The 17521-nt window shown below is 41.3% G+C and overlaps 1 protein-coding gene across 2 annotated transcripts in view; it reads left to right on the forward strand.

Moving 5' to 3' along the window:
• Positions 1-17521, forward strand: part of LOC127372972 (glutamate receptor ionotropic, delta-1-like) — a 79033-nt gene that overhangs the window by 43687 nt on the left and 17825 nt on the right. For both annotated transcript variants that reach the window (XM_051416968.1, XM_051416969.1), the window contains exons 10-11: positions 9957-10152; positions 13284-13450. In XM_051416968.1, the coding sequence (XP_051272928.1) occupies positions 9957-10152; positions 13284-13450 (363 nt within the window). The remainder of the gene's footprint in view (positions 1-9956; positions 10153-13283; positions 13451-17521) is intronic.

A 17521-nucleotide genomic window follows, 5' to 3' on the forward strand; every position in this document is an offset into this window, starting at 1 on the left:
CTGGAATATTCCTCCATAAAGAAACGACACTGCAGCTTCTGAGTTCAAGTATTTAATGCAGCTGAAAAAGCAGAAAATCTCTTGTCTAAGCTCTCCGCTCTCAGTCTTTCTAACATTTAACCCCTCCTGTTGTTGCTGAAGAACGCGCTGACCTTAACTCTTGTTCCGTGGGAAGCTGTCGTGTATTTTGCAACTCTGCAGACGCTGTGAGCAGAGAGGGAAAAGTTGTGGAGTGTTCAAAAGTTCATTATTTACATATCATGTACAACCTTGTGCATTTTGGCAGTGGTGGTAGAAGTATTCTGAGCCTTTAATTAAAACTAATACCGCATTGTTAAAATGCTGCAGTGTGGAACTTGTAGGAGGCTCTATTGGTAGAAATGGAATATAATATTCACAGGTATGTTTTCATTTGTGTATAATCACCTGAAAATGAGACTTGTTGTGTTTTCGTTACCTTACGTGAGGGTAAGTCCGGCGCATCCTGCTGCCTCAGGCGCTGATAAACCACAGAATACTGGAGTCATATATTAGGCTTCATCGTATCAACCCATATTCTCACGCTCCCTCCCTTTCACTCATCCATATGAGCTCTCTCTCTACCAACCTTGTCCATGAGTATGTATGTATGGGGGTCGATGCTGGAAATAGAAACTGCTCTGCTTAAGTTTGCAGGTGTATTCAGACGCCATGCTGCCCTGACGCTCTGACAGCAGCTCTTAGAGTAACAAACTTTAAATCGGGTTGTGGGTTTTCAGGTTGAGGTTTAATTGTATGTAGTGTGTGGATTGTGTTTCACCAACTGTCAATGAAAATCATCAGTCAGACTGGCTGGCTATCTTCAGCCTGCTGTACATTTCATTTGTTTCAAATTTGTCATTACTAAAAAAGGTTTTAAGTAGGCTGCACAAAATGTTTGACCCATCTACTTTTCAACATGTGGTCTGATTCAATTTGTAATTTATTAGCAAGTAAAATGTATTTATCGAACACAACAATTTTTTCAGATCGTCTTTTGATCTTATTCTGAAGTAATGTAATATTAGGACATTAGTAACTGGAAAATGGTTCATCTATAAAACTGAAAAATGTTATAGATGAACCAGAAATTCAGAGCGAACGTGCAAGAAGATGAGGATGAGGAAGAGGAGAGAGCTGTGAGGCTGTGTTTTCATCATTTGTGATGGAAAATGAGCTACATACGCAAAAAAAAAAGTCACTTTGTTGTTTTTATTTACAATAAGGCAGAACCACAGTCAGCTCACTTTCACAGCTTCATGGCCTCAGGTGCAGAACGGCGCAGTGCTAACATGTTCATCTCAAACCGTAACAGTCACATCTGTGAGTGGTGCTAATGGCTGTCATCAGTTTATGTTCTCTGGTTGGAAGCAAGCAGACAAGTTCAGATTTCGCAATTTTTCACAGGGCAGAACAACTCGTTCTTAGTCAAACATACAGAATGAACCTCCACATACAACTACAGTTAGACGTACTTTTGTGTGTTCATAGCAGATTCTTAGTGTTTCAATTGCACCATTTGATCGATTTCTAACAGTTCTGGTTTGAAGAGCTTGGTGAGATCAATGTACATCTAAAACCACATCCATATAAATCAGCAACAGGTTGGAGCACCCATCCACAAACTTCCAAGAACAAGTTTTCTAAGAAAGAGCAAAATCATGAAAATTACCTTCGCCCAAATTTCCCAAAATAGATTAAATTCTTTTGTACACAAACTGCTCAATTGAAGCTCCAGTGGCAAGGTAAGGTTATCTGCATAGCCCATTTCATTCTACAGGACAATTTAATGTCCTTATACAGTCTAAGCCCTCTGCACATGTGACGGGCCGGCGGGATGTCCTTGGGCTCCAATAGGCTCTTCTGCAAGAGTAGGTCGGTCAGTCCTGAGGGCAGCTTGTGGATTAGTTTGAAAGTGTGTAACCTTTAAGAGGGTCTATTGGCAGAAATGGACAGTTTTATTAGTGTGTAATCACCTGAAAATAAGAATCATTATGTTTTTGTTACCTTAGTTGAACGTTTCTACACAAACGCTGGCTCTAGGTTGGGCCTTTCCCCTTGGAAGGGGAAGCTGAAGCAAGTTGGTTGAAACAACCACCAGATGCGACTAAATCTACACGCTTGGCCTTTTAAAGAGACTTTAGTTTGTCACTTTTCCTCCCTGAGCCTCACTTCGACTGTGATAACCTTGTTGAGAAGATTTTGCAGAAGAGAATAACAAACAACAACAACCAATCAGCAGCTTTCATCACAGCGAACAGCCTGAACTTCAGACCTGAATCAGTTCAGATGGACTGTAATTTAATGTTCCAGACACACAGGGCTAAACAGCAGCTATGAGTTTTAGAGGATAAAAAGCCATAATTTCATGAGCTAACAACCTGAAAAAACAAGGAAACTTTGCCAAGGTTTATGGTAAAAGCTTGTGAAAATGTGTATAATTTTCCTTCTGCCTGGTCAATCAACTGTCTGTTTATGAGGCACAGTCTGATTTCATCCTCACATCACTTCCTGTTAAACTGTGCAGAGATCAGAATAATAAAACGATTTTCACTTATACATCACAAATGCACCTCGCACTGTAAACAAATCTAACTTATTGACCAGAGATGTTCTATTAAACAGAGCTGTGTGCTGGAGTTTGATCCTAATGAGTTCCTGTGTGCACAACACCGTTACTTAGATCAACATTTGGCAGCTGCCACATTAAGTTTCCCAACTGTTTTGGAAGCAAAACGTCTGAAATATTTCATGACCAGCTATTATAAATAAAAATGTCTTTAGTTCAGGGATTTAATCAAGAGAACATTTAGTCTACATTCACCAGTATGCTACATGAGTCCTAAGATGCAATATGGTGACACTGAACTTCATTTGAACTCTATTGTAACCTGGACTGGCACTTGGATTTTATTCGAATGAGAGCACTAAATGCTGCCTCAGTCAATGAAGGGAACCAGAACTATATTTAAGATTCACTTCCACAAAGTTACTCCACCACCACCTCAAAAAGTTATTAAAACTGACACAGCTGGCCAAGACGTAGTTCATCTGGTTCCCACAATTACCAGAAAGCAATTGGTGTGCACTCCACTCTAGCACCGGCTGATATAGACATATCAAAAAAGCTATATAAAATGCAATATTAAAATTTATAAAAAATGTATAAATAAGCAGTCTAATTGTAGTGCAAAGTAAAAATATAAGGTGCAGTGAACAGATTATGTAAAAACATAAGGTGCTTGGAGACTGTGTTATGAACAGAGTTTTAGCTGTTACTGTACAGTGTGATGGCATGTGGCAGGAAAGATTTCCTGTATCTGTCCCTTCGACAGCGGAGCTGGAGCAGCCTGTGAGAGAAGGTGCTCCGCTGTCTGACCACTGTGTGATGGAGAGGGTGCTGATCATCGTCTATGATGGATAACAGTTTATTCAGCGTTCTCCTCTCCACCACAGACTCAAAAGACTCCAGCCTGAGACCAAGTACAGAGCCAGCCTTCTTGAGTCTGTTGGTGTCCCTGGCTCTGATGCAACACACAGCAGCAAAGAAAATGGCGCTGGAAACAACAGACTGGTAGATCTCCAACATCTTGCTGCACATGTTGAAGGATCTCAGGTTCCTCAGGAAATACAGTCTGCTCATCCCCTTCCAGTCTGTTGTCGATCACCACTCCCAAGTATTTGTAGTCCTCCACCTCCTCCACCATTTCCCCCCTGATCTGTAGTGGCTGTGAAGGCATCCTCTTCTTCCTACTGAAGTCGATCACCATCTCTCTGGTCTTGTTGACATTCAGCCTCAGTTGATTCTGTTCGGACCACTCTACAAAGTTGTCTACCAGTGTCCTGTACTCACCCTCATCTCCCTCCCTTATACACCCAACAACAGCTTAGTCATCAGAAAACTTCTGCAGGTGACATGACTCAGAGTTGTACTGAAAGTCAGTGGTGTATAAGGTGAAGAGGAAGGGAGAAAGCACAGTTCCCTGTGGAGCTCCTGTATCACTGACCACCACGTCAGACAGGACACTGCCCAGACACAGTTTTCCAGCGGTTTTTAGACACGTGTAAAAAACATTTTCAACTTTGTGCCTTTCAACAAAAGGCACAGAGTCACATGCTTGTCCAACTCACACTTAGCTTAGAAAGCCAATCAAATCAAGCAACAGCTTCAAGTCCGACAATGTGCACCTTCTGCAGGATTGTGCGGACACGCGGAGGTGCTTTAGAACGTTTTATTCCTCTGATTCACTGCTTTGTACTCGGTAACAGCGCTCTCTCAACTGTCAATTTTTTTTCTAAAACAGTATCCATTTAAGGTGTATTCAGACAGGAAGTGAAGCAAATTTTTATGTTGCATTTTTTCGTGCAAATTTGACCTCTGGGCTGTTTGAGTAGTTCCCTCCAACAGCTGTAAGCTAGTTAGCAACGTGTGTGTGTGGAGTCTCCTCTCCTCTCTGTATTTATGAAGTAGTTTAATTAAATCTACAGAGTAAAAGTGCATATTTTTTACTTGAATTTAAATATTTTCAACTCTTGCAAAAATGTCCATTATTCACCATTATCAGTCTTTTACATCTATGTGCCGACTCGCGTCTTTTCATTGAGTTGATTTGCTATCTAAAATTAATTTCTTTCTGTCTGTCTCCACACATTTAGACTTGGTAAATGCCCACGTCTCTCAAACTCCAGCCTTGGTTTGTAAATCAGACTTCTGATATGAATCTATATCTATATCCAGAGCCACAGCTGACATTATACAATTGCTTTCAAAAGGTTGAGCACTCCTCTGCATGATGAGTAAAGGTAAGTGTCACCTGTGGGAAATCATCTCCACATCCACATCAGTCACGTCCTGCGTGAAATGGATCAATCGCTCAGTGGCTCAGACAAACGTTTGTAAGTTTAATATAAATCACAGCAAGCTCTCTTCATTCATTAATGCCACGTTGTGTATCACTTTGTATAATTTAAGTCTATTTGCATTTTTAGCTATTTTGCTGCACTTCCTTTGGTCTGTCAGGTGACTGTACGTTGGGTCCACATCCCCAAGAGTCAAGCGTAAGACTCAAGATAGCTCTTCAGTATGAAAAGCTCTAGTTAGTGGCTTTAAAAGGTGTTTACGATGCTGGTGAAAAGTGGTCTTTTTCTAAAACCAAAAGTGACAAAAGGGGGAAAAGGTCCACAAGGATTTGTTTCAGTGAAGTTGGAAGTTATTAATTCCGTGTGTTGAACAGCCAGACTGTGTGATGTTACACTGTGTTGGAATAAATTAACTAACTGTTCAGTCTCCTTGCTGGTTGTTCTGACACATTCACAATCATTACCGCTGTTTCTGTTAGTGTTTAACAGTCTGTTAGATCTTTACTCGGTGACAGTCCTTTGTATGTTTGAAGACTTTGTTACCCATAAATCAGCATTACAGTAATGTGAACTGTGATCTGACATCAGATTCTTCAAGTGTATCATCACCTCTGAGTGTTGTCAATGGTGCCGATGAGTTCTCGCATCCCGGCCAGCGTTACAGGCTGAAGATCAAAAGTAGCAATTTATTTTCACGCTTTGTTGTTGTGCATTTCACTCAGAAAAAAAATAATAATAATCCAAAGGAGTGCTTCAAACATCAAAGTCTGAACTGTCTTTTTATCTTGTGATTCGACCATCATCACCGCTCTGTGTGGCCGGCTGGATTACATATAGCTCTGCTTTAGATTTCATGTTCAAAGAGCCAACGAGACACCAACAGGCCTCAGAGGTGATCTGTTTACTAGACACCAGCTTCATTTCATACAAGATCTGACAGAAGCTCACACTGCTCAGTATTCATGATAGTCGGAAGGGAAGGTGCACGCTTGGAGCCAATCAACGATCAGTGGCTGATAGTCAGTGTGAAGCTGTGATCACACAGAAAATACACTCCAAACAACAAGCGTCTGAGCTGCTACACATACTGAAGATTAAATATTGATCAAGGAGTTTGAACTCTGTCAGGAATTCACAGTTTAAATGTCAGCAGTAATTTGCTCTTTTGGCACTTTTTCTCACGACTCAAGCAAACGTCAAAAGGCCTTGTGTCTATACATATATTTCAGCTCTGAGATTGACCATAAACATTACAGAGAGCACTAAAGGCAGTTTTGTGGCTTTAAAGGCTCCGAGACTTGACCAAGCATTCGTGTGAAATTTCAAAAATCGCATAATGGTTCAGCTTTGTTTTCTTGCCTTAGAGTTCTGAGTTGACCTGTTCCCGATGAGTAGTTGGGAGGATGCTCGGATCATAAAGGGATTATTTGTTTAAAGGTCTTTGTTGCACGTCAGTGAAAAGAAGACTTCTGTTCCTCACACTTATATGACAGTGCCAAACAGGCACACTGGAGAACAGTGGTTTCGCTACCAATGCCTCTCAGTGTAAATGCCTGCAACTGTCTATAGAAGCTTTAAATAATGGCGATGGTCTTCACTTCACCTGCCGTTTTAGTTTTTCTACTATTTTTCCTCTTTCAGTAACAGTTTGGCATCATTTTTGGTTTTACAGATCTTAGAGGTGATGCGAAATGAGCCAAATATACGCAAAAGACTCCTTTCTAGAGCCAGTGTTTGGTTTGTCCGTTCTGGGCAACTGTATAAACATGGTGGGCTAATTTTAAAGTAATAAAAACACAACAATTCTGCTCATTAAACAGTAATTAAAACATACCTATGGATATACTATTCCATTTCTAACAATAACAGCAGTGGAAGATTTTTTTTCTTCCTGGTGAGAACTTCCTGCTCATCAGTGTATTGGAACCAGTGGTAGCTCACTTTAAGCTTTTCTGTCCTGCTGTTCCTGTGCACTCTGTTAAAAGTCAAGGCTTTTGCTTCCACGCAGCAGGAACAGACACTTTAAATGTGCCGTCTGACTATAAAAATAATGCATTTTTCTCAGGCTCGAACGCACTTGTGCACACTTGACATACTCGACAAGAACGCAGTTCCATCATGTGGCTTTAGCCTATTTATCTTGTGTAAGAATAAAGAATCTCTCATTTCCCATCTAAAGGTAAGACAACAGGCCCTTCATCTCCGGGTAGTGACGCACCAGCTCCTTCCTCTTCTCTCTTTTCTCCTCTCAGAATCAAATCCAAGCTGACATTTTCATCAACAAATCCCAGGCGTGTTACTCTGTGAAGAGCGATTCATTCAAGAGAAAATGCTAAGTACGCGACTTTGCTTTTACAGATATTCAATGAATGCTGAAGTAGAGATTTGCATATGATGTAGACTTCTTAAAAGCCCCCTCAGACGGCAGAGAAACATCTTTTTTCTGACTACCTTCCACTGGCTGCTGTTACTCCACCCAGTGTGGACTTACTACAGTAACTGCTGAAAGACTGTCGACGTTTTTATCACTCAAATGGCAGGTTTTTTTTAATCACAATATCGAACTGTTACACTGATTCAGACTGAATGAGGGGCTGGAAATTCAATAGGTTAATAAGATGCAGGATATCAGTGAATGTTTGTAAAATCCCTGTTAACATCAATTAATGTGGTTTCAGTGTGTCATTAAAATAATAACATGGGAAAAATATCAGGACTAAAACGTGTGTGCCCAGCGAGCACTACATTAAATATGATAAACACTTGTTACCACTCATGTTTTTACAATCATAAGTCTATTTGTATAGGACTTTGTTTTAAAATGATATTTGCAAAGTGTTTTATGTTGACAAAAAATAGCAGCAATAAAATTAAAAGCAATAAGTGAAGTAAACCGATTCAACCAAAAATAACCAGACACTATTAAAAAGAGTATTACATACCAGTGTGTGCCAAAATAAAATAGAATAGAATAAAATAAAATACAAATAATAAAAATAAAATAAATCACAAGAATGCAGAATGTAAATTCAGCGAGCTATGAGCCAGTGGAAGCACGTAGAGGGAGAATAAGATGGGACCCAGGATTGAGCCTTGTGGAACCCCACAGGTTATATCTACTGTGGATGAAGAGAAAATCCTGTCCTGATAGATTGGATTTACGGATTTAATGGAGTTACAGCCAGGAGACGGTTTTGCTTAGCTTAGCATAACTACTGGAAACAGGGGGAAACAGCTAGCCTGGTTATGTCCATAGACAACAAAATACGACCTACTAGCATCAATTAATCCTAAAATTCAGTGACAGTGACTTCCTGTAGACTCTGTGTGTCTGTATCAGCCTTCCTAGTAAGTATATGTTTATATAAATACTGGAGAGAGAGAGAGAGAGAGAGAGAGAGAGAGATCCACTTTAAACTCCACCCTCACTGAAGGACTGTACTTAAATACGATTTTTTCGAGAACTGCCACTTTATGCAGCCACTTTTGTGCAGCCCGATGCTTTTCAAACTCTAGTGTTTACTCTTTTTGTTCAGTTCATTGGAAACAATGTTATTTGATCTCAAGTGGTCCCAAATATCAGCAGACCTGGAAAAATACCACGTCCACTGTCCGCAGAGAGGAGTGGAAAATGGAAAGGGACAGAAGGACAGAGATCATTCGTTTAAAAAAAAATGGGCAAATAAATCAGGTACAATAAAAAGACACAAAGCAGTCCTGCAGGTGAATATGACGTTAATTCCACCTAAATAAATGGCTCGGCTGTTGATGGTGTTTATTGAATGATGATGGTGAATTGTACAGGCGCCCTCGAGGGACACACAATAGCTCCGACTGCTTCATCTATACATCCATTTACAGCAAGATCCAATTAGACTCCAACCTCCACCAGCGCTGCAATTAAACCTGCAGCGTTATTAACGTTGGAGTCGCCGTCGTCCTGACAGCAGCCCGACTGTGTTCACTCAGTATATTTAAAAAATGTATATGAACATTAACAGAAGATCCAATTTCCAACACAATAAACACAAATCATCATGTGACTGAGCTGCGTGTTGAACCTTTAGTTGAACCAAACCTCCCACTGATACCTGACATGTCCCATCAGTGTGCGTCCAAACATCTGCTGCATTAATGCATCATGTCTCGTCCGTCACTATGATATACAGCTCGTTAGAGTCAGTGGATGTGGAGGAATTAACGTACTAAACGGTGAACCACATGTTCAGTCAGTCCTGATCTCCCTGATCTGCTGCTCCGGAGATTGTTTAGTGTCACTTCTTGTTTAGTTTACATGTGGTGATTCTGCTGCTTCTCCCTTTACTTTGGTTCATTTTTTCACAGTTTACAAGTTTGTCAGGTCCTGAAAAAACGATTTTTTAAAAATAGTGGGAACCCTTTACATTGATTTATGAATATCTTTCCAAAAGACTAGATTTCACCGTTGATTTCAGTTTTACCCATAGACACATTTTTATATACTTGTATTTCAGTCAAGTGCTCGTAAATTATCTGAATTCTGTGAAAAACACAACAGTCTCAGGTTAAAATCCTACAGACATAAACCACACATACATATAGAAATTCTCCACGTATATCAGAGCTGTTTCTACGTTATTGATATTTAATAAAGAACATTATTCTTACTGTACTTGCAGGTTTTCATGATGTGGTTTTAAAACTAACTTTTAATCTTGAGGAATGACCATCAAATAAATCTTATTTCATCTTTGCTTTTGTTTATTTGGGAATCAATATTCTGCCTGGCTGTTTCTTTTGATGAAACTCTGAAGCTGTTCTTTCTCATTAAAATTATACAAACTCGGGGTCATTCAGATATCTTAAGGCAGTCGGTCTTGCGGGTGTCCACGGGCTCCGAGTCTCAACAGTCTTTAAAAAGTAGTCTTTTTCAAAAGAGCCGTTGACCTGAAATCAGTTTACTGTCATAAATCAGCATCAGACATGTTTGCAGCCAACAGAAAGTCAGCAGAATTGTGCAACAGGTAACGTTCAACAATGACGCACATGTAAGACTCAGATATGTTTAGACTAACCTCTCTCTGCGTCGTGTCCTCCAGGTCATTCCAGGACTTGGCGCGGCAGATTGACGTGGACTACGGCACGGTGAGGGACTCGGCCGTCTACGACTACTTCAGGAATAAAGGCACCAACCCTCTGGAGCAGGACAGCACCTACGCAGAGCTGTGGAGGACGATCAGCAAGAACAACGGCATGGACTACTCCGTGTCCAGCCCGTCTGAGGGCATACGCAAGGTAACTGTGTGTCCATACGTGTGTTACTGATGTGGACATTGATTGGTGTTTACAGCTGCCAATAGAACTGAGTGTGTGTGTTATGTCACCCATCGCTCTGCAGCTAGCTCTATGAGCTAGCATCAGTATCTACCTTCCAGTGAACACAGCCGGACCCGAGAACGAAACACAACCTCCGACACTGAATCCAGTACCGAGGTGGTTTTCTTGCCGGGTTCCTACCGACTGAAACGCTAGCTGACTTGTTAGCTAATTTACATCACTCGTTAGTTAACTGGCGTTTTGCTAACATTAGCTTTCAGATGTAACTAGCTAGCTAAGGACTGATGTAGAGATTATCTTGCTTATTACCTAGCCACAGAGCAAAACACTAGCTAACTAGCTAGTGTAGCTATAAAGTAGGTCTTTGTACAGTACTCAGTGTGGCCAGAAATGTCTGGAACACATCGGCCCTCAGAAACACTTTGCTCCGGGGGCGTCGGAAGAGCGAAAGTGTTTCATTGGACGCAGCATTAGTAAACGCCCCTGAGTGCAGGATGAGTCATCACAAACTTTTATTGATCATCAGGAAACTCTAAAATACCTTTAACTTTACTGTTTTATCAATGTTGGACAGAAACTGGAGGAGACGTATACGACACATTTTCAACCCACTGGTTCCTTTTTGAAAACCTTTAAAAGAAGCAAATCTTTCCTCACAAACATTAAGTTTCATTTTTAAAGTAATTTCCTTAAACAGCTGTTCACTGCAGCTTCAAACAGTCGGTGATCTGAAGTGTGGAGGAAGTGTTTTCACTTGCTGTGTGTGTTGGAGACGTATAACACTCATATGTTTTGATTTCATAATGTGCCATCAGGTTTACTGTGTGTGTGTGTGTGTGTGTGTGTGTGTGTCTGTGTGTCTGTGTGTGTAATTGTCACATATGAGTAATTGTAGACACACACTCCTGTTTTATTCACAGCAGGCAAACATACAACCACACTCCTCTGTTTACCCATTACTTAATTGCAACAGCACTTCCACAAAACACCAATTAGTGAGGCCATGTGTGTGTGTGTGTGTGTGTGTGTGTGTGTGTGTGTGTGTGTGTGTGTGTGTGCAGTGTTTCGCTGCTGTACATTATTATACTCATAGATCTCCCAAAAAGGCTGATGACAAATTAGCTTCAGAGACAAATCGGCTCTGAGCGCATCCATTATTCAGCCATTTGCATGATAAACATCCCCCCGCCATTTTCTTCTGACGTTTTCTGCCCCAAACGGTTGCACGCACACACATTTTAATCTGTTTTATTGCCACCATCGAATGCTTCTCCAACACAGAGCCACTCGGCTTTCCCGCATTCTTCCCACAGTGCTGGAGGAGACACATTCAAACAGTGAGACCGTCCTCTCAGCAGCAGCTAGGGGTTTGTTTTAGAGCTCAAATCTTTATCTGTTTCTCTCAGATGATTCAGTTCCTGAAACTCACCCCACAGATGACTTCATAATGTCATTGCATACACATATTCTGGTCAACAAACAGGAGTGGAGGTCTCGCTGTAGCTGTGGATATCTGCACAGAGCTTTAGAGTCTGGGTTTTCTGTGTCCCTGTTAGTCCTCTTTTGATTCAGAAATCCTGCTGAACGCCTCTTTGTTCTCAGCCTCGCAGCGTGACACCACGTAGCTTAGCATCTTTTGTGCAGCTCTGCGAACACCACACAGCTCTTTCTCTCCTGGAGTTACCTGGATAGACGATGAGAGGAAGACACAAAGAGAGCCTGCAGAAGCTAACAGCACATGCAATCAGAGCATCAAAGAGACGTGATGTGGTAATTAGGTTGTAACAGCGTGAAAGGATCTGAAGACTCAAGTCTTCTGGTTTCTTTACAAGGAAGGAGGAGAGGGAGAAGAGGGAGGGAGGGAGGGGAGGAGGTGTACAAACACTTTGTATTCACATGCACACAAACAATTAGCAGTGACAGCGAACAGGTTGAAGTGAAAGCTGCTGCAGCGGCTCTGCTGACACAGTGAAAACACCCACATCCTCATCCACTTACTCTGCACCCTGCTGCTGCTTTAATGTGCGTGTTACTGTCACCTCCTCCTCACCCAACACCTCCTCACCCAGCCAAGAGGAGGCCACACCTCCTCTGCATATCAAGATATCGAGTTAGAGGAAGTGACACTGGCTTGTACACAATTACAACAGAAAGTTGTTTACTATCTGATACGATATACTTGATCAACTTTCTGTAACACTGGCTTCTATAAAATGATAACATTAAGATACAATACAATATACTCTTTTATTCTTGTAGGTACATTTGTGACTTTCTGTAAAATTGGCTTGTTTCAAATTACAACAGGAAGTTGTAAAGTTTTGGATTCCCATTTTCAAGCATCTTGAACCTGTTTTTTACAAAACGGCTCTTTAGTATATTAAAACAATAATAATAAAAAAAAAGAATACATTTTATTAGCTCTGCCAAGGAAAGTTCTGTTTGTTTGTTTGTTTGTTTGTTTGTTTGTTTGTTAGGCTGGTTCCTTGCGTCTCAATGGAACTTTTAAATTGTATTGTTTCTGTTTATTTTTAAAGGTAAAAGTATTTAGCATGAACCAGTGCCACACACCACAGCCTTTAAAACCACCTACTGTACTTTTCTAAACTTTTTAAATTTCCAGAGCAGTGCTTTTATTTTGTTTGCGTTAACTTCACAGTAAAAACATCCTGTCGTGGCTGTCGGTCTTGTGAATCATTTTATACAGCGTTTCATTGACTAGACAAGTAATCAGTCATTCAGTCCAACCAACAGTCCCACAGCCAAAGATATTCAGTTTACAGAGAAATTCATTTGTGGCTTTTTTTCTTTTTTTCCTGAAAACGTTTCTGAACATTAGATTGATTTAAACTTTCCTCTGACAGCTCCAAATGAACAACCAGTCAGCTCTCTGATTGGCTGCCATACGGGAGGAGACTTAAATTAGAGCTGATTGACTGAAGTCCAGTGTTTCCATAGAAACCAGAACCAAATCTGGAGATTTGTTTTTTGTACGGTCAGCGAGTGTGAAAAGTGGTAAAGAAACACTGACTTGTAAACAAGCTGTGACTGTAACAGTGTTCCTCCGTGTGCCTTTTATGTGTCTGCAGGCGAAGAAGAGTCCCTACGCCTTCCTGTGGGACATGGCGGTGCTGGAGTACGCGGCCCTGACGGACGATGACTGCACCATCACTGTGTCAGGAAACAGCATGAGCAGCAAAGGCTACGGCATCGCTATGCAGCACGGCAGTCCCTACAGAGACCTCTTCTCTCAGAAGTAAGTGACACATTCAGCAAGAGGGACAGGAGCGACCTTCGACCTGCAGCAGACTAACATTTGAAGTGCTGCAACCTGTAAATAGAGATGGGATGAATCAAAGAGTCGTCATCATCATTTTGTTCTCCTGGATTTCTTGAATCAATTTTATTTTAAAGATACCCTGTGGAGTTTTTAACCTCTCGTGGAGCTAGTTTTTACGAGGGGGTCCCCATTTTTTTCATAATCCACAAAATGGTGGTAGTAATATGTGAAAAAATGTGCCGACAAAGACGAGGAAGAACAAGACTAGACGCTAGCGGACATGAAAAGCGAGCTAACGTGGCCGAGTTTTGTCCTGTATTGTCAAGAAAAACTGCTGGAAAATGGATTCTTAAAAAGAGTGAGAACAGATATCAACGGTCTGAGGCGAGCTGCTGCTAATGTTAGCTGAGCTTGTTTCTCTGATAACTTACGATCCAGACGTCCGATGACTAAAATCCTTCATCCGGTTCAAATCTAGAGTTAAAAAGCACCAAGATCTAAACAGTGGATGGTAACAATGTGGCTTCAGACTGGATCAACAGTCAATGTATGACAGCTTCTGACAGACAACCACAACGCTGACGCACAGACATGAAGAACTAAACTCTTGAGAACTCTAAACATTCTCAATTAAAAGTGATCATAAACTAAGATTAATGAATTCATCGTTATTACAAAGCCTGAAATAAATAATACGATTAAATGCATATGTGGAGAAAATTAGCTGAAGAGCATGAAAACAGACTTTATAAGACCTCTTCCTCCTCTTCCTCAGTGTGTTTTTTTATTGCACATACATCCCTGTCAGCTCTTCCCGCTCCGTTAGTCATAAACACGTCCAGTCAGAGGAAGAAACCTGTCACAGTTTTGCTGACTCATCAGGATTCTGGATCAGAGTTTGATGTGGCGTTAACGACGACGCTCTGAGGCTTTTGTCGGGAGTTTGATCCTCTTTGTTGACACTAAGTCTTCGTTATCGGCCTGCGAACCCTCAGATGGGAGTGAAGAGACTTAGAGAGAGTCTGTCTGAGCCAATTACAACAGACCAGTTTTAAACACTCTGACTTTGGGCTGAAAAGTGTCACGCTGACTTATTTTGAACTTCACAGAGCAGCGCAGGTGTTTGAAACTTGTGGCTGTTAAAAAGGTGTTTAGTTGGAGCTGAGAAAACACCTCCTGTGGGGAGATTTGACTCTCAGTTAAATTAATAACAGCGCTCTAAAGTCACATAAGCTCACATGAAACAAGCAGCGCTGTTGTGAAGCGAAAGGGATTATTCACGGTGTGATGTGTAAACAGAGCGCCGCGCGCTAATTACTTATTTGATTTTGGGAGGCAGATGTCTCAGCAAAAGGCTGGATTTTTTTTTAGGAAATTCAATTACCTCCTTCAGTGTGAGTGTAAGATGAAATCACTGAGACACAGAGTGAAACCTCGTCTCCTCGCTCTTCCCAAACTCAAATTGATCCCGCTGCGAGTTTCTGAATCGCGCAGATCATTTAGTAAATCTCCTCATTATTACATCATGAATTAACGGTGTGAGGACCCCGGAAAAAAACGGAGAACTTTCTCATCCATCTCATATCGATTGGCGCCCAGAAAGCGGACAAGAAGTTGGTGTGAAAAAGAAACATGAGTTGACAAACTTATAATCCTAAACACACAGAAACAGAGTAAAAATGATTCTTTATGTTTCACCAACAGTAGGTCTGTTTTATGAATCATTCAGGTTCGAATGGATCTGATTTTAAAGCTGCACCTTCCAAAGCAGCAAGATATTAGGTGTTTAAAGATGGCTGCCGTCTAAGCTCATATAGATCAGGAGGAGTATTTATAAAGTTAGCTTGAAGGAGCTACAACGAACTTTCATTTTGGTGTCAAACACTGAGAATGACTATATAGAAATATCCAATGTTAGTTTGTTCATTTGGGTCAAACAGGCATTGGCAGCTACATTAGCAGTTAGCAGATTTAGTTACTGAGTTACCATAACAATAAAGTTCTACTTAAATAAAATCTTTTTAATACTTAAATTGTTTGAGTTAATAAACTTAAACAGTTCTTTTGCTCTTCCTGGATTCATGTTTCAAATAGATATTCAACAAAATGCCCCAAATTGCTGAACAAGTTCCAATAAATTCAATATGGCGGCAAACCTTATTCTCACATATTCTATGAGCCGTCGTCTCCTCGGTACCGGTTCCTGCAGCTCGCAGGAAGCGACTTTATCCACATTTATTTTAAAGAATTAAACTCGGGTCAAACTGCCAACTGAGTTTTCAGTGAAATACCTGCGCCCGGCCTCCCAGGTGTAAACGCTTCTGCGACTTGGCGTCTGGAATGAAAAGCAGTGGGGCTCACAGTCCTCAGGAGCTGCTCTGAAAGCCTCTGAACTAACCGCGTGAAGTTATATGAAAGGGGCAGCTATTATACAGCAGCTCACAGCCGGAGCCCCCCCCGAGAAACGGTGTGATGTCTGCCGTGCACGATCGGCGACTCCTCAAAGCGGCGTGCAACTCTGTATGTAATTTCAGCGAGGATGAAAAACACAAATAGAGATTGTGGAGGTTCGAGCCCAACAGCAGCGGCATTAATAGAGATGTTAACACAGAGCATTAGCGGCCGCACCGCTGTGCTGTCGGTGTTATTACCAGAGCGGGGGGAAATGTGCTCTCTGGTGATGTGTTTGTGCGCCCCGTGGCGGCGTGGGAGGGATGCCTGGGGGCCCGAGAGCAACTCACTAAAAATGTCATTTACACCTCCCCCAGCCGTTATCTGACTCCATCCTCTCTCTCTCTCTCTCTCTCTCTCTCTCTCTCTCTCTCTCTCTCTCTCTCTCTCTCTCTCTCCCCCTCTCAGGACATGGGCTAATCCTGTTTCTCAGATCGGCTCTTTAAAGCTTTGAGACTGTCCGCTTAGTAAGATCAGATCACCTGAGGAAGCACGCAGATACAGTCTGTAGGTGTTAGGATGCTTCTGTTGTTTCAGACTCAATGTGAGATGAAACAATGGCTTCCTTTCAGGTTAACGTCCACTTTTTTATATTAAAACTGCTGCAATTTGTTCTAAAAATGGATGTAAACACACTCAAAAAACTGGTTTACAAACAGTAGGTGCTATGGTATAAAATATTACAAAAACAGCACAGATTTAACATACCAATAAATTAACAACAGAACAGTACGTACACAGTGTAAACATTAACCCAGCTACAGAGCTGCTTTGAATGGTGAGTAAGCTTTATGGAATTACTCAGCTGTACCTCGTAAGATAAATCAGAGTTTTTCCATTTTAAGGTGTTGCGTAACATCTTTGACCAACGTGGTGAAAATGGGAGATTGTGCCAGTTTCCAGTTCAGTAGAATTAATCTGCGAGGTAAAAGGATTTTGAATCCCACAGTGTGTCCTCTGAGAGGGGTTTCCTTCCCCAGACCGGGTCAGGTTCCAACCTCATGGCCCAGGACATTGGACAGAGAGTTAAACATCTAAAAATTGGATCATTTTGGGCACAGCCAAAATATGTTCCCCAGCGAGGCTGGAAATATCGGACACATCGGACACACAGGGGATTTATTTTAGGATACATTTCAGAAAGCTCGACCTTTGAAAGGTGGAGACGATGAACACCCTGAACTGTATAAGTATAAGACTTTAACCTAGGAGACTGCTACTGGTGTCCCGCATGAAGTAGAAAGTCAACAATTCCCAAAACTTAACCAAACTGCGGTAACCACTCAAACTTTATTTTGAAAGTCTAACCAGATGTTGCATATTTATTGTTTCTAACTTGAGCCCTGCACATCCAGAAATGACGCTAGAAGGATACCTAGCGTCGGGTTGGAGGCCATTACTCACTTACGAGTGGCACATAAATGAATATCTTGTTCAGTTTTATCTGCAGTGCTCGGCTCTGTACGGCGACATTTTATTCATCATAATCATCAGCTTCCACCATTTTTGTAGCTGCATCATTTCAACGTGGAACGAAAGCAAAACTCGATACACACTAAATAGTCCTGTATTTTGTTTGCCTGCCCCTTCCTACCT

This window comes from Dicentrarchus labrax, unplaced genomic scaffold (assembly GCF_905237075.1).
Source record: "Dicentrarchus labrax unplaced genomic scaffold, dlabrax2021, whole genome shotgun sequence".
NCBI lineage: Eukaryota > Metazoa > Chordata > Actinopteri > Moronidae > Dicentrarchus > Dicentrarchus labrax.